The sequence below is a fragment of the Oncorhynchus mykiss genome, chromosome 27 (assembly GCF_057628025.1).
Source record: "Oncorhynchus mykiss isolate SJ-2025 chromosome 27, ASM5762802v1, whole genome shotgun sequence".
In the NCBI taxonomy this organism is placed as follows: domain Eukaryota; kingdom Metazoa; phylum Chordata; class Actinopteri; order Salmoniformes; family Salmonidae; genus Oncorhynchus; species Oncorhynchus mykiss.
In genome coordinates, this window is record NC_143048.1 from 43350617 (window position 1) to 43376216 (window position 25600).

Below are 25600 nucleotides of genomic sequence, written 5' to 3' on the forward strand. Positions count from 1 at the left end.
CTCTCAATCTTTCAGGATTGATGTGACAAATCATTGTTACACACACACACGCGCACACGCACGCACACACGCACGCACGCACGCACGCACACACACACACACACACACACACGCATGCACGCGTGCACACACACACACACACACACACATTATCCAGACAGTCATTATCTGGGACAGAATGGGCAGCAGACGGTCAAATGTGGGTTCATTTTATTGTGAGAAAACATAACAAAATGACGCATGTCTTCAATTCTCTGTATTTCACATGAAAAACAACAAGCCATGATATCTACAAGGATTTGTAAGGAGAATACTGAATCAAAAATGAAATAGATTAGATTATCAGTCATCAAAGACATCAAAACACTTTCTCAGAAAAACGCTAATCCCATGACAATGAACACTGAGCTATATTTCCCCCAACAACATTATTCTGTAACAAATATGCAAATGGTGGTGAGGGGTGTCAGCTGAGCTGGGGAGGCTTTCTAAGGAAACATAGGGAGACCGGTAGGGAGACCATTAGCTCTATAGTAAGATCAAAGCTACTACTTTAAACTGCACTCAATTGACTGCAGCTCTGTTAAACCTCAAAGCCGGAAAATAACAGCTACACGCTCAGACTAGAAACACTCCAAACCTGACATACTGTAGGGGTTTCACCCTTTGTCCCTCCCCTCCTCATGTTGGGCCTTCCATGTCACAAGGCAGGTGGATTAAGACCCAGTTAGACAGAGAGAAAGAGAGAGAGAAAGAAAAAAAGAGAGAAAGGAAGAAAGAAAGAAAGAAAGAAAGAAAGAGAGAGAGAGAGAGAGAGAGAGAGAGAAAGAGAGAGAAAGAGAGAGAGAGAGAGTGAGAGAGAGAGAGAGAAAGAGAGAAAGAGAAAGAAAGAAAGAAAGCGAGAAAGAGAGAGAGAGAGAAAGAAAGAAAGAAAGAAAGAAAGAAAGAAAGAAAGAAAGAAAGAAAGAAAGAAAGAGAGAGAGAGAGAGAGAGAGAAAGAGAGCAAGAGAGAGAGAGAGAGCGAGAGAAAGAGAGAAAGAAAGAAAGAGAGAAAGAGAGCGAGAGAGAGAGGTTGGGTGGGTGGGGAGACACGTGAAGAGGCTCAGTACACCACACATGATGACTGGGCCTACAGCGCCTGTATGGGATGAGAACTAAACTGAAGAACACAAGTACTCTTTACTGGTCCTCAATAACAGCAGTGGAGAAAAAGTACCCACATCTCATACTTAAAGTATGAGTAAAAGTAAAGATACCTTACTAGAAAATGACTTAATTAAAAGTGAAAGTAAAATAGTATAGTACTACTTGAGAAAAAGTCTAAAAGTATTTGGTTTTAAATATACTTAAGTATAAAACGTAAATGTATTGCAAAAATGTACTTAAGTATCAAAAGTAAAAGTATAAATAATTTAAATTTCCTAAAATGATTTATACTTTTTCTTTTGATACTTAAGTACATTTTAGCAATACATTTACGTTTTAGACTTAAGTATATTTAAAACCAAATGCTTTTAGACTTTTTCTCAAGTACTTTTTCACTATTTTATTATGCAAAGAAAACAACACAATTTTCTTGTAATTTTATTTATTTATGGATAGCCAGGGGACCAATCCAATACTCAGACATCATTTACAAACGATGCATTTGTGTTTAAGTGAATACGCCAGATCAGAAGCAGTAGGGATGACCAGGGATGTTCTCTTGATAAGTGCGTGAATATGAACCATTTTCCTGTCTTGCTAATCATTCAAAATGTAATGAGTACTTTTGGGTGTCAGGGAAAAGGTATGCAGTAAAAAATACATTATTTTCCTTTGGAATGTAGTGAAGTAAAAGTAAAAGTTGAGAAAAAAAACTACTTAGATAGTACTTTAGAGCATTTTTACTGAAGTACTTTACACAACTAAATAACAAGTGATACTACAAGTCAGTATTCGAGGAAACCGGACACTGGCCACTAAGGCCAACATTGAGCACTGTTACCTTCGAGTAGGTTTCAGTTATGCTCGAGTGTTGTGGACAGGGACTGCAGATGGGCACAAGCATCTGCCTCTGATTCCAAAGGTTGCAACTTTGAATCCAGTGATAGATAGTTGTTTTTGAGATTTTCATTTTAAGCCTATCCTAAACCTTAGGAGTCAACGACCTAACCTTAAGATGTACATTATTTTTTAAATATTATATGTTCTATTATTTTAGCAGATGCTTTTATCCAGAGCAACTTACAGTAAGTAATAAACAGTAATGAAGTAATGAACACATACATTTTCATACTGGTCCCCCATAGTAATCAAACACACAACCCGGGTGTTGCAAGCATCACGCCACCAGGAAGTGAATGACAAAACTTAACCTTAAACACTTTGAAACGTGATGAGAATCAGCTGCAGTATCAGATGGATGTGTCAGAAATCAAATGGAGAAACACTTGGCTTCATCAAATGTCTTGTATCTGGTATCAGTTGCTTAGCCTCATGTTCTGCCTCATTGGTTGCCTTGGTGATTAGAAAATCCAGACAAACCTGTTTTTGACTGGTATCTGGTATTGTTGTTGGGACACAGTGCCATAGAGAGGAAAACCCCTCAGTTTGCAAGCATAAACAAAAACACTGTCTGTCACTGAATAAACAACCAAACAGACAAAAATCTAAGCAGCACCTAAACAACGGCTATTGAGTTGCTAGGGGAAACAGGAAGGAACATTGAACGATCGTATCTTTTCTTCAGTTTTCTACAAGTTATGCTGCAGCCATTTGATGAAGTTTTCCGTCATCGTGCGTCCAATCAGGAAGTCGGTTGGCCACACCGTGAACATGAGGGCGCCGTGGAAACCACTGGCGTAGTGTTCGTGCGTCACCTCCACACCGGCGCGGCGCAGGCGCGCGGCGTACATCACCCCGTCGTCCCGCAGCACGTCGTACTCACACGTCAGAACGTAGGCCTTGGGTAGCGAGCGTAAAGCAGCGTCTGGGACCAGAAGGGGCGAGGCCCGGGGGTCAGCGATGGAGCGCGATGGCCCGTCCGACCCTGCCCCTCCAGCCGACAACGCCACGACCGGAGCGCTGTAGTTATACTTGCCCCGGTAGGACTCTGGCAGGAAGGCACTCCAGTTGACGAATTTGAGCAGAGCAGCGGACTCTGGGCTGTTGTGAGTGTTGGTCATCATAGCCCTGAAGAAGGTCTTGTCGCTGGTGAAGTACTCGCTCCAGAAGCGCACCATTAGGGTACGGGGCAGGATAGGCATGTTCTGGTTCTGCTGGTAGGACGGGGTATTGAGATCCAGAGCCTGCAGCACAGGGTAGAGCAGGGCCTGGACCTTCAGCTGCAACTGCTGTTCTGGATCCTGCTGCAGCTGTAGAGACACACACACACACACACACACACAGACACACACACACAGACACACACACACACACACACACACACACACACACACACACACACAGGACCTTAAGACTTACTGTTCTGTACTGTACTGCAGTCTTGGACTGCTCCTCCTAATCTCAGCTAATTAAAACAACAGTGGATAGATAATACTGCCGCTAACACACACACACACACTAACAGCTAACCTGCTGGGACACACACACACACACACACACACACACACACACACACACACACACACACATACTAAGAGCTAACCTGCTGGGACACGGCAGCAGCCAGGTTTCCCCCGGCGCTGTCCCCGGACACAGCGATACGTCCTGGGTCTACAGTGTACTGGGCCAGAACCACCCTCTGGAGGAAGTGCTTCACCACCCGGTACACATCCTCATATGGGACAGGGAAGTGGTGCTCTGGGGCCAGGCGGTACCTGGGTGGACACAAGGGAGGGGTCAGAGGTCAACTCAGCTAGAATTCAGGTCCTCTCAACTGCGAACTAGTGTCTGTACCAGCTGAGGTAGCTACAGTTAAATGATAACAATATGCAAATCTATTAATGTCATGTACACTATGGAAGTCAATATGTACCTAAGCCAACTGGGGGTGGAAGAATAAGGACATAGTGACTAATCTCTATGCAAACTCAACAATAAGGACATATTGACTAATCTCTATACAAACTCAACAATAAGGACATACTGACTAATCTCTATACAAACAACAACAATAAGGACATATTGACTATTTTCTATACAAACTCAACAATAAGGACATATTGACTCATCTCTATACAAACTCAACAATAAGGACATATTACTAATCTCTATACAAACTACTAGTATAGCTGTAAAGCAGCTCTGACTCACTGGTTACGGCCCAGGTGTTAACTTCACGACAGGACTTCTAACCTGTCGTGTTGTGTTGACATCACTAATGCAAAACATCCTAATCCGGTATGATCAGTGTACTTTATGGGATCTATCTAATCAGGGACCAAAGGCTAGCTGATACAAGAGCATTGTTTTCATTAGCTGGTTTAGAAATGAAAGGTAAGTCATATAATGATACTGCATAATACAGTCATATGACTCAGCCCATTAACGTTATCAAAGAAACATATGAAAACAGTTTGGAGCCGAACACATTTTAGCATTGGAACATCGACATATTGTTGGCAGAAATTTGGCTTGCAGTTTGCACACATACAGTACCCCTACACACACGCAGCCACACCCTCACAGAGGGAATCACAGATGTAATGTGGTGTACAAAGTGCTTCTTCTCTCTCATTTTGAGAAAGCGAGAGAGCGAGAGAGTGAGAGAGAGGTGCTTGAAAAAGATAAAAGGGGATAGGAAAAGGTTATGAAAGAGAAATAGGGGGTAGATGAGAGCGAGATGGAGAAATAAAGATGTGACAGTGCTGCTACTGTGGGTGAAGTCGTTGATTTGACAGAAAAAGCCTGGTGAGACAGAAATAAAAGCCTGGTGAGACAGTAATAAAAGCCTGGTGAGACAGTAATAAAAGCCTGGTGAGACAGTGATAAAAGCCTGATGAGACAGTAATAAAAGCCTGGTGAGACAGTAATAAAAGCCTGGTGAGACAGTAATAAAAGCCTGGTGAGACAGTAATAAAAGCCTGATGAGACAGTAATAAAAGCCTGGTGAGACAGTAATAAAAGCCTGGTGAGACAGTAATTAAAGCCTGGTGAGACAGTAATAAAAGCCTGGTGAGACAGTAATAAAAGCCTGGTGAGACAGTAATAAAAGCCTGGTGAGACAGTAATAAAAGCCTGATGAGACAGTAATAAAAGCCTGGTGAGACAGCAATAAAAGCCTGGTGAGACAGTAATTAAAGCCTGGTGAGACAGTAATACAAGCCTGGTGAGACAGTAATAAAAGCCTGGTGAGACAGTAATAAAAGCCTGGTGAGACAGTAATTAAAGCCTGGTGAGACAGAAATAAAAGCCTGGTGAGAAAGTAATAAAAGCCTGGTGAGACAATAATAAAAGCCTGGTGAGACAGTAATAAAAGCCTGGTGAGACAGTAATACAAGCCTGGTGAGACAGTAATAAAAGCCTGGTGAGACAGTAATAAAAGCCTGGTGAGACAGTAATACAAGCCTGGTGAGACAGTAATAAAAGCCTGGTGAGACAATGATAAAAACCTGGTGAGACAGTAATAAAATATGTATATATTCTTGCATGAGTGCATTTACAGGGCCTTCACCCCTTTACTTTTTCCACATTTGTTGTGTTACAGCCTGAATTTAAAATTAATTAAATTGATATGTTGTATGTATGTTGTATCAATGATCTACACAAAATCCCCCCAAAATATCAAAGTGGAATTTTGTTTGTAGAAAAATTATCAATTTGTCACGCCCTTACCATGGAGATCCCTTAGTTCTCTATGGTGTAGTAGGTCAGGGCGTGACTAGGGGGGTGATCTAGTATAGATATTTCTATGTGGGTGCTGATATGGTTCCCAATTAGAGGCAGCTGTTTAACGTTGCCTCTGATTGGGGATCATATTTAGGTAGGTTGCTGTGTTCAATAATACTGGTTAACATGATTTTTTATTGACTGTACCCCACTTATTGACTGTACCCCACTCATACAGAAAATCGTAAGGTCCCTCAATCAAGTAGTGAATTTCAAGCACAGAATCAACCACAACGACCAGGGAAGCTTTTCAATGCTTCACAAAAAAAGGGTACTGACTGTGTAAATAAAATAAAAAGCAGATGCTGAATATTCCTTTGAGGATGGTGAAGTTATTAATTAGGCTTTGGATGGTTTGTCAATACACCCAGACACTACAAAGAAACAGGCATCCTTCCTAACTCAGTTGCCGGAGAGGAAGGAAACCGCTCAGGCCAATGGTGATTTTAAAACAGTTACAGAGTTTAATGGTTGTGATATGACAAAACTGAGGATGGTGCAACAACATTGTAGTTACTCCACAATACTAACCTAATTGACAGAGTGAAAATAAGGAAGCCTGTATAGAATACAAAATATTCCAAAACAAGCATTCAAGGCACTTAAGTAATACTGCCAAAAGTGTGGCAAATAAATACACTTTTGTCCTGAATACAAATCAGATCAAATTTAATTTCATCAAATCAAATTGTATTGGTCACATACACATATTTAGCAGATGTTATTGCGGATGTAGCGAAATGCTTGTGGGGTAGTGAAATGCTTGTACAAAACGTAATGTTTTGGGCCAAATCCAACACATCACTGAGTACTACTCTTCAGTGGTTAGAGCATTGGGCCAGTAATCGAAAGGTTGCTGGATCTAATCCCCGGGCTGACAAGGTAAAAATATGTCATTCTGCCCCTGAGCAAGGCAGCTAACCCACTGTTCCCCGGGCGCCGAAGACGTGGATGTCAATTATGGCAGCCCCCCACACCTCTCTGATTCAGAGGGGTTGGCTTAAATGTGGAAGACACATTTCAATTGAATACATTCAGTTGTATTGTTTCTGATAAAGAGAAACGTAATACAGCTATAAGCACAGGCATAATCCTTAAGGAAAACCTGGTTCAGTCTGCTTTCCAAAGGACAACTGGGAGACAAATTCACCTTCCAGCAGGACAATAACCTAAAACACAAGGCCAAATATACACTGGAGTTGGTTACCAAGATGACATTGAATGTTCTTGAGTGGCCTATGGCAAGACTTGAAAATGGCTGTCTAGCAATGATCAACAATCAACTTGACAGAGCCTGAAGAATGCTTCTAGAAAGTATGGACTCGGGATGGGAATACTTGTGTAAAATTAGATATTTCTCTATTTCATTTTCAATGAATTTGCAAATATGTATAAAAACATGTTTTCACTTTGTCATTATGAGGTATTGTGTGTAGATGGGCGAGAAAATAAATGCATTTTGAATTCAGGCTCTAACACAACAACAACGTAATACATCATGGAGTACGAACGCTTTCTGGAGGCACTGTATGTGTTCCAAATAAAAAGAGAACTGCCTTTTCACACTTTTACAAAATGTAAACAACCAGACGTTCATCTTTTGCCCAACTGTCCTTTCAAAGCAACCTGTTAGACAAAATATACAGTATAACATACGGAACACTGATACCAGACGTATGTCAGATATACAGTACATCAAATATATACTCACTCTACAGACACGACCACAGAGTTAAGATCAATGACCATCTGCCTAGCTAGGAGGTCGTACGGTCCCATTCCTACACAGAGAGGAGAGAGAAGAGAGAGCCATCAGAGACAATATTATCTAATAGCATCTTACATCGTCAACATAGCTACAAAGTACTCAATAGTATCTTGAGCAGTATCTTGCGCATCTCATGCTCAATAGGCTTGTAGTCATGACAAGTCACACAGACACACACACACACACACACACACACACACACACACACACACACACACAGCAGATTGCAGGCACAACATGACACTTGTCGCATGTCAAATAATTGCTTTTGGTTACCAGGGGGATACCACGGTCTCTGTGTTGAACAGCTTGAGCAGAGTGTATGTTCCTCAGGAGAGGTGGAGGGTGAACAGCGTGTATATGAATTCAACAGTAAACTGTAGTATAGTGTAGAATGCTATAGTAAATAATATCTGCAAAAAAACATTGTTGTAAATACTACAGTAATGTCCGCAAAAATATTTCATTTGAACTATAGTAAATACTACAGTGTTTAAAGATGCACTATGCAGAAATCGCTTTGCCATTTCCTGGTTGCTAAAATGTGAATCGTTTGCCTAATTTCCGTTTATGTGACAAAACAAGGTACAGAGTCAGTGTGGAGGCTATATACAGGGGGTACCGGTACAGAGTCAATGTGGAGGCTATATACAGGGGGTAACGGTACAGAGTCAATGTGGAGACTATATACAGGGTGTTACGGTACAGAGTCAGTGTGGAGGCTATATACAGGGTATTACGGTACAGAGTCAGTGTGGAGGCTATATACAGGGTATTACGGTACAGTCAGTGTGGAGGCTATATACAGGGTATTACGGTACAGAGTCAATGTGGAGGCTATATACAGGGTATTACGGTACAGAGTCAGTGTGGAGGCTATATACAGAGGGTAACTGTACAGAGTCAATGTGGAGGCTATATACAGGGTATTACGGTACAGAGTCAGTGTGGAGGCTATATACAGGGGGTACTGGTACCGAGTCAATGTGGAGGCTATACACAGGGGGTACCGGTACCGAGTCAATGTGGAGGCTATATACAGGGTATTACGGTACAGAATCAATGTGGAGGCTATATACAGGGTATTACGGTACAGAGTCAGTGTGGAGACTATATACAGGGGGTACCTGTACCGAGTCAGTGTGTAGGCTATATACAGGGGGTACCGGTGCAGAGTCAATGTGGAGGCTATATACAGGGGGTACCGGTACCGAGTCAGTGTGGAGGCTATATACAGGGTATTACGGTACAGAGTCAATGTGGAGGCTATATACAGGGGGTACCGGTACCGAGTCAATGTGGAGGCTATATACAGGGGGTACCGGTACAGAGTCAATGTGGAGGCTATATACAGGCGGTACCGGTACTGAGTCAGTGTGGAGGCTATTTACAGGGGGTAACTGTACAGAGTCAATGTGGAGGCTATATACAGGGGGTACCGGTACCGAGTCAGTGTGGAGGCTATATACAGGGGGTACCGGTACCGAGTCAGTGTGGAGGCTATATACAGGGGGTACCGGTACCGAGTCACTGTGGAGGCTATATACAGGGGGTACCGGTACCGAGTCAGTGTGGAGGCTATATACAAGGGGTACCGGTACCGAGTCAATGTGCTGGGGACCGGTTGGTTAGTCGAGGTCATTTGTACATGTATGTAGGGGTGAAGTAACTATGCACAGATAATAAACATCAAGTAGCAGCAGAGTACAAAACAAATGGGTGGGGGGGGGTCAATGCAAATAGTTCTGGTGGCCATGTGATTAATTGTTCAGCAATTTTATGGCTTGGTGGTTGAATCTGTTAAGTCGCTTTTTGGAGATTGGCACCCCGGTACCGCTTGCCGTGTGGCAGCAGAGAGAACAGTCTATGACTTGGGTAACTGGAGTCTTCTACAAATTTTGGGGCCTTCCTCTGACACCGCCTAGTATAAAGGTCCTGGATGTCAGGAAGCTTGTCCCTAGTGATGTACTGGGCCGTATGCAGTACCCTCTGTAGCGCCTTATGGTCAGATGCCTTGCAGTTGCCATACCAGGCGGGGATGCAACCGATCAGGATGCTCCCGATTGTGCAGCTGTAAAACTCTTTGAGGATTATGGAACTCATGCCAAATATTTTCAGTCTCCTGAGGGGGAAAAGGTGTTGTCATGCCCTTTTCATGACTGTCTTGGTGTGTTTGGATCATGATAGTTTGTTGGTGATGTGGACACCAAGGAACTTAAATCTCTCGACACGCTCCACTACAGCCCTGTCGATGTGAATGGGGGCCTGTTCGGCCCTCCTTTTCCTGTAGTCCACGATCACCTAGTTTGCCTTGCTCACTTTGAGTGAGAGGTTGTTGTCCTGGCCCCACACTGCCATGTCTCTGACCTCCTCCCTATAGGCTGTCTCATCGTTGTCGGTGATCAGGCCTACCACTGTTGTGTCGTCAGCAAACTTAATGATGGTGTTGGAGTCGTGCTTGGCCACGCAGTCGTGGGTGAACAGGGAATACAGGAGGGGACTAAGCACGCACCCCTTAGGGGCCCCCGTGTTGAGGATCAGCTTAGCAGATGTGTTGTTGCCTACCTTCACCACCTGGGGGCGGCCCGTGAGCTTTGAGGACACTATGGTGTTGAACACTGAGCTGTAGTCAATGAACAGCATTCTCACATACTGTAGGTGTTCCTTTTGTCCAGGTGGGAAATGGTAGTGTGGAGTGCGATTGAGATTGCGTCATCTGTGGATCTGTTGGGGGCGGAATGCGAATTGGAGTGAGTCTAGGGTTTCCGGGATGATGGTGTTGATGTGAGCCATGACCCGCCTTTCAATGCACTCCATGGCTACCGGCGTGGTGCTAATAGAGCACATAAGACAGATTTACCACTTCTTAGACTTGCTTTCAATAAGAGTGACAGATCTATAACTTACATTTCTATCTGAATTCAGTCAGGTCGCCCAAAAAGTGACATATAGAAGCTTTAATTTGCATGTACCCTATAGCCCCTCCCCCATGTCGCTTGGGCCTCTGGTTATTTCTTGTCTGGATTCCCAGCTGACATTCAGCCAACTGAACCTCTCCCACATTCCATTGTGGACGGGTGGATGCATGGATGGATTAGTTGTTTTATTAATTTTTTATTTCACTTTTATTTAACCAGGTAGGCCAGTTGAGAACAAGTTGTCATTTACAACTGCAACCTGGCCAAGATAAAGCAAAGCAGTGCGACAAAAACAACAGAGTTACACATGGGATAAACAAACATTCAGTCAATAACACAATAGAAAAATCTGTATACAGTGTGTGCAAATGAAGTAAGGAGGTAAGGCAATAAATAGGCCATAGTGGCGAAGTAATTACAATTTAGCAAATGAACACTGGAGTGATAGATGTGCAGATGAGGATGTGTAAGTATAAATACTGGTTTGCAAAAGAGCAGAAAAAATACAAATATGGGGATGAAATAGATGGTTGGATGGGCTATTTACAGATGGGCTATGTACAGCTGCAGCGATTGGTAAGCTGCTCTGACAGCTGATGCTTAAAGTTAGTGAGGGAGATATCAGTCTCCAGCTTCAGTGACTTTTTCATTTCATTTCGGACTGGAAGGAAAGGCGGCCAAAGTAGGTGATGGCTTTGGGGATGACCAGTGAAATATACCTGCTGGAGCACGTGCTACGGGTGGTAGTTGCTATGGTGACCAGTGAGCTGAGATTAGGCGGAGCTTTAACTAGCAAAGACTTATAGATGACCTGGAGCCAGTGGGTTTGTGGACGAATATGTAGCGAGGACCAGCCAACGAGAGCATACAGGTCGTAGTGGTGGGTAGTATATGGGGCTTTGGTGACAAAACAGATGGCACTGTGATAGACTGAATCCAATTTGCTGAGTAGAGTGTTGGAGGCTATTTTGTAAATTACATTGCCGAGGTCAAGGATCGGTAGGATAGTCAGCTTTATGAGGGTATTTGGCAGCATGAGTGAAGGAGGCTTAATGTGAGTCTGGAAGGAGAGTTTACAGTCTAACCAGACACCTAGGTGTTTGTAGTTGTCCACATATTCTTAGTCAGAACCGTCCAGAGTAGTGATGCTAGGCGGGCAGGTGAGCGGGTGAGGGCAGTGATTGGTTGAAGAGCATGCATTTCGTTTTACTAGCATTTAAAAGCAGTTGGAGACCACGGAAGGAGAGTTGTATGGCATTGAAGCTCGTCTGGAGGTTTGTTAACACCGTGTCCAAAGAAGGGCCAGAAGTATACAGAATGGTGTCGTCTGCGTAGAGGTGGATCAAATAATCACACACAGCAATGAGTGGATGGATGAATGTGGGTGAATGGATCAGTGGATGGATGAATGTGGGTGAATGGATCAGTGGATGGATGAATGTGGGTGAATGGATCAGTGGATGGATGGATAAATATACTGTATACGCCTTGACTAATTGCTTGCTTGGTAGATGAATCAATTACCAAGCACCTAACTGCTACTCACTGGCGCTGCCCAAGCACCATCCTCCTCCATGCAGGTATATGACTGCTCTCCTCAGCTCAGTGTCGCCGCCCTGCAGTTTGGGCTGGTACACCACCACCTCCACCCCATCAAACAGCTCCTCTGTGACGTGCACACGTTGGTCTGACACGGGCACCACCCGCTCAGCAAACGTGATGAACATCATCACCCCCATGTAGTCCTTCAACCCCAGCAGCTCACTGAAGTCTGCCTGCAGAGAGAGATGAAGAGGCATGTTGGAGCAGAGAGGTAGAGAGAGATGCAGGGATAGAGAGAAATGCACACAGTTATGTGGGATGCTGTGAGGGTGGACAAAAACAGAGGGAGAGCGAGAAAGAGGGATATGGGTCGATAAAAATAAAGAAAAATGAGTCTGTTTGAAATCTGAGGGAATCAGATGATCATTACGTAACGATACAATCTAAACAGGAGAGGAACAAGCAGGGGATTAAAGGGCTTTCCCCTGAGTCATGTGAGCTTCAGAGAGAATCTACAGTAGAGGGTCCCAACTGTCCACCAGAGAGAATCTACAGTAGATGGTCCCAGCTGTCCACCAGAGACAATCTACAGTAGATGGTCCCAGCTGTCCAACAGAGAGAATCTACAGTAGAGGGTCCCAGCTGTCCACCAGAGAGAATCTACAGTAGAGGGTTCTAGCTGTCCACCAGAGAGAATCTACAATAGAGGGTTCCAGGTGTCCACCAGAGAGAATCAACAGTAGAGGAAACCAGCTGTCCACCAGAGGTAATCTACAGTAGAGGGCCTCAGCTGTCCACCAGAGAGAATTTACAGTAGAGGGTCCCAGCTGTCCACCAAAGAGAATCTACAGTAGAGGGTCCCAGCTGTCCACCAGAGAGAATCTACAGTAGAGGGTTCCAGCTGTCCACCAGAGAGAATCTACAGTAGAGGGCACCAGCTGTCCACCAGAGAGAATCTACAGTAGAGGGTTCCAGCTGTCCACCAGAGAGAATCTACAGTAGAGGGTCCCAGCTGTCCACCAGAGATAATCTACAGTAGAGGGTTCCAGCTGTCCACCAGAGAGAATCTACAGTAGAGGGCCCCATCTGTCCACCAGAGAGAATCTACAGTAGAGGGTTCCAGCTGTCCACCAGAGAGAATTTACAGTAAAGGGTTCCAGCTGTCCACCAGAGAGAATCTACAGTAGATGGCCCCAGCTGTACACCAGAGAGAATCTACAGAAGAGGGTCCCAGCTGTCCACCAGCGAGAATCTACAGTAGAGGGTTCCAGCTGTCCACCAGAGAAAATCTACAGTAGAGGGCCCCAGCTGTCCAACAGAGAGAATCTACACTAGAGGGTTCCAGCTATCCACCAGAGAGAATCTACAGTAGAGGGCCCCAGCTGTCCACCAGAGAGAATCTACAGTAGAGGGTTCCAGCTGTCCACCAGAGAGAATCTACAGTAGAGGAACCCAGCTGTCCACCAGAGAGAATCTACAGTAGAGGGTTCCAGCTGTCCACCAGAGAGAATCTACAGTAGAGGAACCCAGCTGTCCACCAGAGGGCCTCAGCTGTCTACCAGAGGGACCCAGCTATCCACCAGAGCGCCCCATCTGTCCACCAGAGCGCCCCAGTTGTCCAACAGAGGCCCCAGCTGTCCAACAGAAGCCCCAGCTGTCCACCAGAGGCCCAGTCATCACATGCTGTGGTGGGGAGGCTAAGGACACAGTTGCATAAAATGTCTTTAAACTACTGTATTCTCTTAGGTAAGGGATAATTATTACTTAAGGTTAAACCTTAAGAGAAACAGTTAAGCTGTGTTATTCAACTGGGCTCAGGGCTTGGCAAGGAGTTGACTGGGGCCAATCAGCTGACTACTGAGATCTCCTCATCCACTCCCTGTGCTCTCCAGAAGTAGAATTATATCGCCCCTAAATCCACTGATCTTAAAGTGTTGTGTTACCTCCTTATGTATAAGGGTTTGGGGAGGGTAAGCTGCTAGCTCCGTGTCTAGCATAACGTTGTAACTTTCTAGACAGAGGATGTCTCAGAGCTGACCTATTCTGCTGTAAGCTTGCAACTAGAATTATTAATCATTATTATAAATTATTTAATGCTCAATATCCCTATTGAACTGGGTCCAGATAAAAATTTTGTCCAGTCTAGAAAAATCAACAAAAATATTATCTCCAAATTATTATACAGTATAAATCGTTTATAAAGCAGACAATATTTCACTCTGTCCTGAGTGAACCTAAATACATGTTTTATCATGTGTACCATGGGGTAAACTTCCTCAGGTATTCAGTCAGCAATTTGTATTACATCTTCATTACCCACGGTCATGTTTTATCATGTGTACCATGGGGTAAACTTCCTCAGGTATTCAGTCAGCGATTTGTATTACATCTTCATTACCCACGTCATGTTTTATCATGTGTACCATGGGGTAAACTTCCCCAGGTATTCAGTCAGCGATTTGTATTACATCTTCATTACCCACGGTCATGTTTTATCATGTGTACCATGGGGTAAACTTCCTCAGGTATTCAGTCAGCGATTTGTATTACATCTTCATTACCCACGGTCATGTTTTATCATGTGTACCATGGGGTAAACTTCCCCAGGTATTCAGTCAGCGATTTGTATTACATCTTCATTACCCACGGTCATGTTTTATCATGTGTACCATGGGGTAAACTTCCTCAGGTATTCAGTCAGCGATTTGTATTACATCTTCATTACCCACGGTCATGTTTTATCATGTGTACCATTGGGGTAAACTTCTTCAGGTATTCAGTCAGCGATTTGTATTACATCTTCATTACCCACGGTCATGTTTTATCATGTGTACCATGGGGTGAACTTCCCCAGGTATTCAGTCAGCGATTTGTATTACATCTTCATTACCCACGGTCATGTTTTATCATGTGTACCATGGGGTAAACTTCCTCAGGTATTCAGTCAGCAATTTGTATTACATCTTCATTACCCACGGTCATGTTTTATCATGTGTACCATGGGGTAAACTTCCTCAGGTATTCAGTCACCGATTTGTATTACATCTTCATTACCCACGGTCATGTTTTATCATGTGTACCATGGGGTAAACTTCCCCAGGTATTCAGTCAGCGATTTGTATTACATCTTCATTACCCACGGTCATGTTTTATCATGTGTACCATGGGGTAAACTTCCTCAGGTATTCAGTCAGCGATTTGTATTACATCTTCATTACCCACGGTCATGTTTTATCATGTGTACCATGGGGTAAACTTCCTCAGGTATTCAGTCAGCGATTTGTATTACATCTTCATTACCCACGGTCATGTTTTATCATGTGTACCATGGGGTAAACTTCCTCAGGTATTCAGTCAGCGATTTGTATTACATCTTCATTACCCACGGTCATGTTTTATCATGTGTACCATGGGGTAAACTTCCTCAGGTATTCAGTCAGCGATTTGTATTCCATCTTCATTACCCACGGTCATGTTTTATCATGTGTACCATGGGGTAAACTTCCCCAGGTATTCAGTCAGCGATTTGTATTACATCTTCATTACCCACGGTCATGTTTTATCATGTGTACCATGGGGTAAACTTCCTCAGGTATTCAGTCAGCGATTTGTATTACATCTTCATTACCCACGGTCATGTTTTATCATGTGTACCATGGGGTAAACTTCCTCAGGTATTCAGTCAGCGATTTGTATTACATCTTCATTACCCACGGTCATGTTTTATCATGTGTACCATGGGGTAAACTTCCTCAGGTATTCAGTCAGCGATTTGTATTACATCTTTATTACCCACGGTCATGTTTTATCATGTGTACCATTGGGGTAAACTTCCTCAGGTATTCAGTCAGCGATTTGTATTACATCTTCATTACCCACGGTCATGTTTTATCATGTGTACCATGGGGTAAACTTCCTCAGGTATTCAGTCAGCGATTTGTATTACATCTTCATTACCCACGGTCATGTTTTATCATGTGTACCATGGGGTAAACTTCCTCAGGTATTCAGTCAGCGATTTGTATTACATCTTCATTACCCACGGTCATGTTTTATCATGTGTACCATGGGGTAAACTTCCCCAGGTATTCAGTCAGCGATTTGTATTACATCTTCATTACCCACGGTCATGTTTTATCATGTGTACCATGGGGTAAACTTCCTCAGGTATTCAGTCAGCGATTTGTATTACATCTTCATTACCCACGGTCATGTTTTATCATGTGTACCATGGGGTAAACTTCCTCAGGTATTCAGTCAGCGATTTGTATTACATCTTCATTACCCACGGTCATGTTTTATCATGTGTACCATGGGGTAAACTTCCTCAGGTATTCAGTCAGCGATTTGTATTACATCTTCATTACCCACGGTCATGTTTTATCATGTGTACCATGGGGTAAACTTCCTCAGGTATTCAGTCAGCGATTTGTATTACATCTTCATTACCCACGGTCATGTTTTATCATGTGTACCATGGGGTAAACTTCCTCAGGTATTCAGTCAGCGATTTGTATTACATCTTCATTACCCACGGTCATGTTTTATCATGTGTACCATGGGGTAAACTTCCTCAGGTATTCAGTCAGCGATTTGTATTAAATCTTCATTACCCACGGTCATGTTTTATCATGTGTACCATGGGGTAAACTTCCTCAGGTATTCAGTCAGCGATTTGTATTAAATCTTCATTACCCACGGTCATGCCTGTCTCGCAAAAGGTCAAGCCTTTTCTGAAACCTTTTGGCCGGTGAATGGCACCCATATAAATATCAACAGAGAATGTTGATTGGGTTGATTTTGGAAGAAACGTTGACAATTTATGCTTTTTGAAGTCGGGCCCGTTTCAGTTCCATTATTAAATTAAATTACTATTATGTTGAATGCTTTTACAGCACAGAATAGATCAATTAATACAAGTCCCATGATGGTAGTGTCACGTTCTGACCTTAGTTCTTTTGTTATGTCTTTGTTTTAGTATGGTCAGACAGGGCGTGAGTTGGGTGGGTTGTCTTGGTTCCTTTTTCTATGTGGTGTTTTTGTGTTTGACCTGGTATGGTTCTCAATCAGAGGCAGGTGTCGTTGGTTGTCTCTGATTGAGAATCATACTTAGGTAGCCTTATTTTCTGTTCAGTGTTTTTTTTTCAGCACAATACAGAACTGTTCGTTTGTCATTTTATTTGTTTATTGTTCAGTGTTCATTACGTTATTAAAAATATGAACACTTACCACGCTGCACATTGGTCCTCACCTTCTTCCACCACAGACGAGCGTTACAAGTAGTGACTGACGATTACTGCTGATCACTTATTAACCATCATTAACCATCATTACTTTACTTTAATTCAATATATCAGTCTTGTGTAAATTAAAGTTGTTTTATTTGATTACTTTATTTTTCATTCCAAGTCATCATCTGATCTCTATAAAGCTGCTCTCTGCCGTCTGACAAAACCACTATTTTTGTTGTTCTTCAATGTAAATAAGGCATTTATGACTGCTGAATATCACCGATCAGTCACTTAGATCATGTATTGTCAGGTAGAGAGACTTCGCAAAGCAATTCCTCTCTATCCCTCTTGATCATGAGTTCTTATCTCCCTCGCTGGTCTACCGCATACAGACCGGACAAGTAGGATGGATTATGGCCATTGTAGTTAATTACCACATTTTCTGAGCTAAACTATGTAGAACATTGGCCTGTTGGAAACTACAACTCCCAACTACATTGAACAGTTCGGCCTTGATCCGATTTATCTCTAGAGAAACAGCGTACAGAGATCAAAGAAAAAAACAGAATGAAATGGAATTCCAATCATTTAACCGACATGGTCAATTAGTTGTTTAAAAAAATGAAAAATAACAGAAATGTTGGTTAATCGCTCAGCACTTGGAAAGGTAGCGCAAGAACTAAAAAAAATGTTTTAAGTCATTTGAAATCATCAACCCAAACCACGTGGCACAGACCCTTTCTCCTCCTTAAGCAAATTTGCGGGTGTTAAAATCTCAGTGTTGAGGTAAAAAGTATTATGAGTGTTATATCTGAGTGTTGAGTCTAGTGGGGTTCACACCAGTGTCATATCTGAGTGTTAAGTCTAGTGGGGTTCACACCAGTCTCATATCTGAGTGTTGAGTCTAGTTGGATTAACACCAGTGTCATATCTGAGTGTTGAGTCTAGTGGGGTTCACACCGGTGTCATATCTGAGTGTTGAGTCTAGTGGGGTTCACACCGGTGTCATATCTGAGTGTTGAGTCTAGCGGGGTTCACACCGGTGTCATATCTGAGTGTTGAGTCTAGTGGGGTTCACACCAGTGTCATATCTGAGTGTTGAGTCTAGTGGGGTTCACACCAGTGTCATATCTGAGTGTTGAGTCTAGTGTGGTTCACACCAGTGTCATATCTGAGTATTGAGTCTAGTGGGGTTCACACCAGTGTTATATCTGAGTGTTGAGTCTAGTTGGATTAACACCAGTGTCATATCTGAGTGTTGAGTCTAGTGGGGTTCACACCAGTGTCATATCCGAGTGTTGAGTCTAGTGGGGTTCACACCAGTGTCATATCCGAGTGTTGAGTCTAGTGGGGTTCACACCAGTGTCATATCCGAGTGTTGACTCTAGTTGGATTAACACCAGTGTCATATCTGAGTGTTGAGTCTAGTTGGAATAACACCAGTGTCATATCCGAGTGTTGAGTCTAGTTGGATTAACACCAGTGTCATATCTGAGTGTTGAGTCTAGTGTGGTTCACACCAGTGTTATATCTGAGTGTTGAGTCTAGTTGGATTAACACCAGTGTCATATCTGAGTGTTGAGTCTAGTGGGGTTCACACCGGTGTCATATCTGAGTGTTGAGTCTAGTGGGGTTCACACCAGTGTCATATCCGAGTGTTGAGTCTAGTGGGGTTCACACCAGTGTCATATCCGAGTGTTGACTCTAGTTGGATTAACACCAGTGTCATATCTGAGTGTTGAGTCTAGTGGGGTTCACACCAGTGTCATATCTGAGTGTTGAGTCTAGTGGGGTTCACACCAGTGTCATATCTGAGTGTTGAGTCTAGTGGGGTTCACACCAGTGTCATATCCGAGTGTTGACTCTAGTTGGATTAACACCAGTGTCATATCTGAGTGTTGAGTCTAGTTGGAATAACACCAGTGTCATATCCGAGTGTTGAGTCTAGTTGGATTAACACCAGTGTCATATCTGAGTGTTGAGTCTAGTGGGGTTCACACCAGTGTCATATCTGAGTGTTGAGTCTAGTGGGGTTCACACCAGTGTCATATCTGAGTGTTGAGTCTAGTGGGGTTAACACCAGTGTCATATCCGAGTGTTGAGTCTAGTGGGGTTCACACCAGTGTCATATCTGAGTGTTGAGTCTAGTGGGGTTCACACCAGTGTCATATCTGAGTGTTGAGTCTAGTGTGGTTCACACCAGTGTCATATCTGATTGTTGAGTCTAGTTGGATTAACACCAGTGTCATATCTGAGTGTTGACTCTAGTTGGATTAACACCAGTGTCATATCCGAGTGTTGAGTCTAGTTGGATTAACACCAATTGGATAGTAATTTACACCAACTGCGGTGAATAAATTAAGTGTTATTTGAATCACAGTGGAATCACCACTGACTGGTGTTGTTGTTACTCGACTGTGTTGAATTAATTTCCCGTTAACTCAGAGTGAAAAAGACATCGGAGAGGCCTCAGTAACATATTTCTCTAGCATCTTTTGTTGCAGGTTGCTTTTTACAACAGTTGGTTTTAATATATAGGTTTCTGCATGCACATCGATTCATTGATATTATAATACACAATGATAAATAGTATACATTTTTCTAAACTGATCCTATCTGCAAATGGTTGGACTTTTTCCACACGTTAATGAAATGATTGTTCCAGTTTAGATGGGTAAGACGTTTCATTTATTAACCTTCCCTACCTTGGCAGTCACTCTAACTGCAGTTGGGGTTGATTAAAAGTTGAAATTGTTGGCTATCCTATCTCTGGCTGGATTCCAATAGGAATTACATAACACTTTGCAAGCCAGCATATTGTGACTTGCAGATTTCAGTGTTAGGGAATTAACACCTGTGGTGTTACAGTAATTTGTTTTTCAGGGGTATTGTTTAACACCGTAGCGTGTAAAGCCTTATTAGCATATGTATTTAAAAGGGTGCCAGTACCACCATTTTCCAAGGTGCCAGTACCACCATTTTCCGAGGTGCCAGTACCACCATTTTCCGAGGTGCCAGTACCACCATTTTCCGAGGTGCCAGTACCACCATTTTCCGAGGTGCCAGTACCACCATTTTCCGAGGTGCCAGTACCGCCCATGGCTGTGTTTGATAGTGACAGAGACATAATTGTTACATTCAATGGCTTTCAGTCCTGTAGCCTTCACTAAGTGACTGCCTGCCTAAGTGAACGTTTTATCATAAAACGTTTTTTTTTTTTTTTAAATACATAGCTTTTTTTGTTGACAACCTCGTACTTCAACATCCCAGTTTTACCCTAACACAGTGGTATGAGGAAGTGGAATTGCATCAACTCTAAAGTGTTCATTTAAGTTGGAATTTACGGCGTTAGGGACCCAACACTCTTGGGGGTTAGTTTATCAACACTATGAAAAGTGTTATTTTTTTAAACACGATTTGAGATGGTCACGTCAGAAAGTGTTAAATGTATCACTGTATATCGTGTCTACATAACTAAAACATCTCTGGTGTCATGCTGGCGGATAAACAGTCGTCTAATTTGGTGGTCTTCCGTTCATAAATACAGCATCGATTTTCTTAATAGGGTCTATAATTAGAACAGATCAGCAGGATTACAATACCTGGATTACCGTTTGACATAATCTGCTGTAACTGTCATTCAGCATGTCTGCATGTACACATCAATCTCAACGGAATCAATGTTAAAAAAAACACAATATTTTGAATGCACAGCATCTTTACATTGCCTATAACTAAATATGTTTTTAGGTACGGTAAAACAAAGATATAGACATGTATTTAATGTAATATATAATAGTAAACTATGCATACAAAACAAGAGAATGTCCTCTTTACCATCTTTATGTTAGGATAATAAAATCAAACTGTATTTGTCACATGCGCTAAAATACAACAAGCGTAGACCTTACCGTGAAATGCTGAATACAACAAGCGTAGACCTTACCGTGAAATGCTTACTTACAAGCCCTTAATCAACAGTGCAGTTCAAGAAGAGTCATTTGTACATGTAGGTAGGGCCTTAGTGACTATGCATAGAAGATAAACAGTGAGTAGCAGCAGTGTAGAAAACAAATGGAGGGGGGATGAATAGGGAGAGGAAGAGAGAATGTTACCTTGACTCTCTTTGTGTAGGGAGAGGAACAGAAAATGTTACCTTGACTCTCTTTATGTAGGGAGAGGAACAGAGAATGTTACCTTGACTCTCTTTATGTAGGGAGAGGAACAGAGAATGTTACCTTGACTCTCTTTATGTAGGGAGAGGAACAGAGAATGTTACCTTGACTCTCTTTATGTAGGGAGAGGACCAGAGAATGTTACCTTGACTCTCTTTATGTAGGGAGAGGAACAGAGAATGTTACCTTGACTCTCTTTATGTAGGGAGAGGAACAGAGAATGTTACCTTGACTCGTCTCCCGCCCTACCCGCCTCCTCCCCATCCGTCCCCCACTCCCTTCCTCCCTTCCAGGATTGTAACACCCCGTCTCCCTCCCCACCTGCCTCCACTCTGGACCTTGGGGGGATGGTAGAGGGGACATTGCCGGCGGTTCCCCACTAATATGGTCACCATCACAAGTGGCAAGGGTGGCAGTACAATATTGGTTGCTTATGATGTTATTATAGTTCAAGTTTCACCTTCATAAATAATTGTCTAAGAGGTTTGGAGGGTGGGTTCTTCATATTTTAAGCAGCCAAGTTAACTATAATGTATAGCCAAGTTTAGAAGATAAATCCCTTAGAATATAATGTAAATATCTATACGATTCCCATTGACAACGTTAATAGAAATCCTATAGGAGAAAAAAAACTATTGACATCTGATAGGAACCTATAGGATTCCGAAACAAAAATCCAATTTGATTACAATTAGAATCCAGATTTTGGAACCAGTCCCATTGGACTCTATGAGATTTTATCCTTTATGGTTTTGTCTTATAGGATCCTTTATGATTCCAATACCAATAGAAAAATGGCCAGGGGTTGACTGGGGCCAATCAGCTGACTACTGAGATCTCCTCATCCACTCCCTGTGCTCTCCAGAAGTAGAATGATATCGCCCCTAAATCCACTGATCTTAAAGTGTTGTGGTACCTCCTTATGTATAAGGGTTTGGGGAGGGTAAGCTGCTAGCTCTGTGTCTAGCATAATGTTGTACCTTTCTAGCCAGAGGGTGTCTCAGAGCTGACCTATTCTGCTCTGAGCTTGTACAGGAGGAGAAAGGGTCTTGCGTGTCTATCCGTGCAACCAGGTCCCAGTAAACCTGGGTAGATGATTTAAAATGACGTTGGCATTTTCTGAGTTTTTACACTACTTTTCCTCATAAATCCATTCAATCAATGTTCCCTGTTGGCAGTGGCGGTTCTAGCTTGTATGGCTCCCTGGGCAAACGCCCCCCTCCAGCGCCCCCTCCACCAAAAAAATAAATAACTGTCATTTTTATTCAGACATTTGGAACAACAGAAATAAATGATCATAACATTTTAAACTATATAAATATAAATATCAAAAAGAAGTAAAAAAATACAAATAGAAACAAATGTGTTGATTTGGTATTCTAGCATCAATACATTACCCATCCCCCAATACTGTCAACCAAGAGTCAAGACTACATTACCCATCCCCCAACACTGTCAACCAAGAGTCAAGACTACATTACCCATCCCCCAACACTGTCAACCAAGAGTCAAGACTACATTACCCATCCCCCAATACTGTCAACCAAGAGTCAAGACTACATTACCCATCCCCCAACACTGTCAACCAAGAGTCAAGACTACATTACCCATCCCCCAATACTGTCAACCAAGAGTCAAGACTACATTACCCATCCCCCAATACTGTCAACCAAGAGTCAAGACTAAACCAATTCACCTTGGTGGTGTGCAGACTGGTTTTATACTATTCTTAACCATTTCACACAAACCAGAAAAAAATGCAGCAATATGTCTGTGAAACTATATATTCACAGTATTATGAATGAATTGTGGTTCATTTGGTAGCATTTTGTAGTGTGACTGATTTGACTAATTGCATTTGTACTGTACAAAGTTAGAGGTGCGCTATTTGATAGATTCCCCCACTCCCCCTACCTCGGGCTTCCAGTGGGGAGGCCCAAGGTCAACCTACCCCCGCGCCCATCCCCATCTTATACTTCTGAGTTCCGGGAGACCTTCCCAGGCAGTAGCCTGCCTAGCTCACAAACTGGAATCACAACGCCCACTCCGACAAGGTTAATTGACCCACAATCCCACACGGTGACATGATATCATTGACCTGACGTGCAAATAAGTGATAGAGAACCGATCACATAAATATCACCATTCCGATGTTTTTTTTTGTGCGGGCGCCCCATGCTGTCCCCGGCAAGATGCCGCCCTGGGTGCCCCATGCTGTCCCCGGCAAGATGCCGCCCTGGGTGGCCCATGCTGTCCCCGGCAAGATGCCGCCCTGGGTGCCCCATGCTGTCCCCGGCAAGATGCCGCCCTGGGTGGCCCATGCTGTCCCCGGCAAGATGCCGCCCTGGGTGGCTGCCCATGTCGCCTATACCTAAATCCGTCACTGCCTGTTGGTACTGTATTTATATGCGTGCCATGCACCGGACAAATATGCACCAGAAAAGGCATGTTCCTTGCTCTTGGACAGAGACAGGCATGATCGTGGATAATTAAATTGTCAAAATTGAATAACAATAGGTGACTGAATACCAGGGGAAGTTCACCCCTTGACCCCCATGATCAAAATAAATTTGTTTCACTTCTCTCACTTAACTTGGACTGAGTGAAATATTGTCTGCTTTATAAGCAGTTACAATGGGGACATTGAGCAATTATAATGAACAATAATAATGAATAATTCTAGTTAGAAGGAAATTAGCCTGGTTTAACACATTTTTTATATTTTATCATCTGAAATAATAAATACGATGTTGAATTATATCATATCTAAATCGATAAACACCTCTGGTGTCATGAATGCTGGGGTATAAACAGTCTGGTGTTCTTCCGTTCATAAATACACCATCGCTTTTCTTAATAGGGTCTATAATTAGAACAGGTGAGCAAGACTACAATACCTGGATTACCGTTTGACATAATCTGCTGTAACTGTCATTCAGCATGTCTGCATGTACACATCGATCTCAGCGGAATCCATTTCTAGGCTATAGCCTACTAGGCTATTTACCAAGTCTATTTACCGTGCCAAAGGACTGGCCAATAACCACGTCATTCTAGTCAAAAAATAACATCTTAAAACCATACATGTAATTATGCCAATAAATATATATTTAGGCATGAATCCCTGGCGCACACCCGAGATGCGCAGTTTTGAGTACGAACCGTCTATAATAGTAACTTCACAACAATATTTAAAACACAACAACAGCATAAGTCTGCATCAAATGTTTTCTGAATAGAAAACTAATATTCTAGCTCATTGTAAAATCCATTCTTGCATTATTCTTACCAGGTGGCTGAGACTTCTGAAGAAACAGTCGGTCAACATGAGTTTCCATCTCTCCTCTATCTTGTCTGGAATGGGCTGGTAAACATAATAAGAGGTGAACGCTCCTAAAGACAGGAGTAAAAATATGCCTTTCAACTGCATTTTACGAGGAGTCCGCAACTATTGATGGCAGGGTGCAGAAAGAAACTATGTCAGTTTTGTTTATGATCAAGTCACTTAAGTCTGAGCAAAGCGTAATCTTGTATTAATTTTGGAACTGAGACAGCCAGATATGAAAGCACGTGCAAGAGTTATCTGATCATTAAAAGCGAGCATGATCATAGCTTTTCACCGTGACTATCACTGCCTGCGCGCAGCAGGCGGCTGTGTCGTATGATTCCCTGTCCTTCACACCCATGGAAATAGAACAATGTGTTAACGCGCGCCGGTGGGTTGAAGTGCCCCAGTGAGTTGAAACGATAGAACTGAAGGGTTATAGCACCCCCCTCCCCTCCCCTCCCCCCTCCCTCACTCCACTTGGTCCCCAGCGGAGTGAGAAACATGAGCCAGAAAACTTGCTGCGACGGCGCAACTTTCACCACTGCGGCGCCCTCTATATTTGTTCGCAGGTTGCAGGTTATTATATCGGCGTAGTTTGCAAAGTGTTAAGGATTCCGACTGGTGGACAATAATTTCACAATTATTCATATTCTTCAACCCGAAGCACAACATGTGGTGTCAGCACTCTCCACCCAGGCGAGATGGACGCAGCCAACAATTTATGTACGCTAGGTGAGATACACGGGACGCTGTTTTGAAGCCGCCGCGCCTCCATCTTGGCCCTCCCCCACATCATAAAACATATT

At 43.0% G+C, this 25600-nt stretch overlaps 1 protein-coding gene across 2 annotated transcripts; it reads right to left on the minus strand.

Moving 5' to 3' along the window:
• Nucleotides 1-195: 195 nt before the first annotated feature.
• On the minus strand, nucleotides 196-25507 carry aadac (arylacetamide deacetylase). 2 transcript variants are annotated; one of them, XM_036965261.2, is made up of 5 exons: nucleotides 24756-25507; nucleotides 12065-12293; nucleotides 7544-7613; nucleotides 3650-3821; nucleotides 196-3356 (listed from the first exon to the last, which is right to left on the minus strand). In XM_036965261.2, exons 1-5 carry the CDS (start codon nucleotides 24894-24896, stop codon nucleotides 2736-2738), a joined length of 1233 nt encoding a protein of 410 aa, XP_036821156.1. In that variant the 5' UTR covers nucleotides 24897-25507; the 3' UTR covers nucleotides 196-2735. The 2 variants fall into 2 exon arrangements, with proteins under 2 accessions (XP_036821156.1, XP_090079595.1); XM_090223469.1 differs by lacking the exon at nucleotides 12065-12293 and having other exon boundaries at nucleotides 24756-25324.
• Nucleotides 25508-25600: the final 93 nt, after the last annotated feature.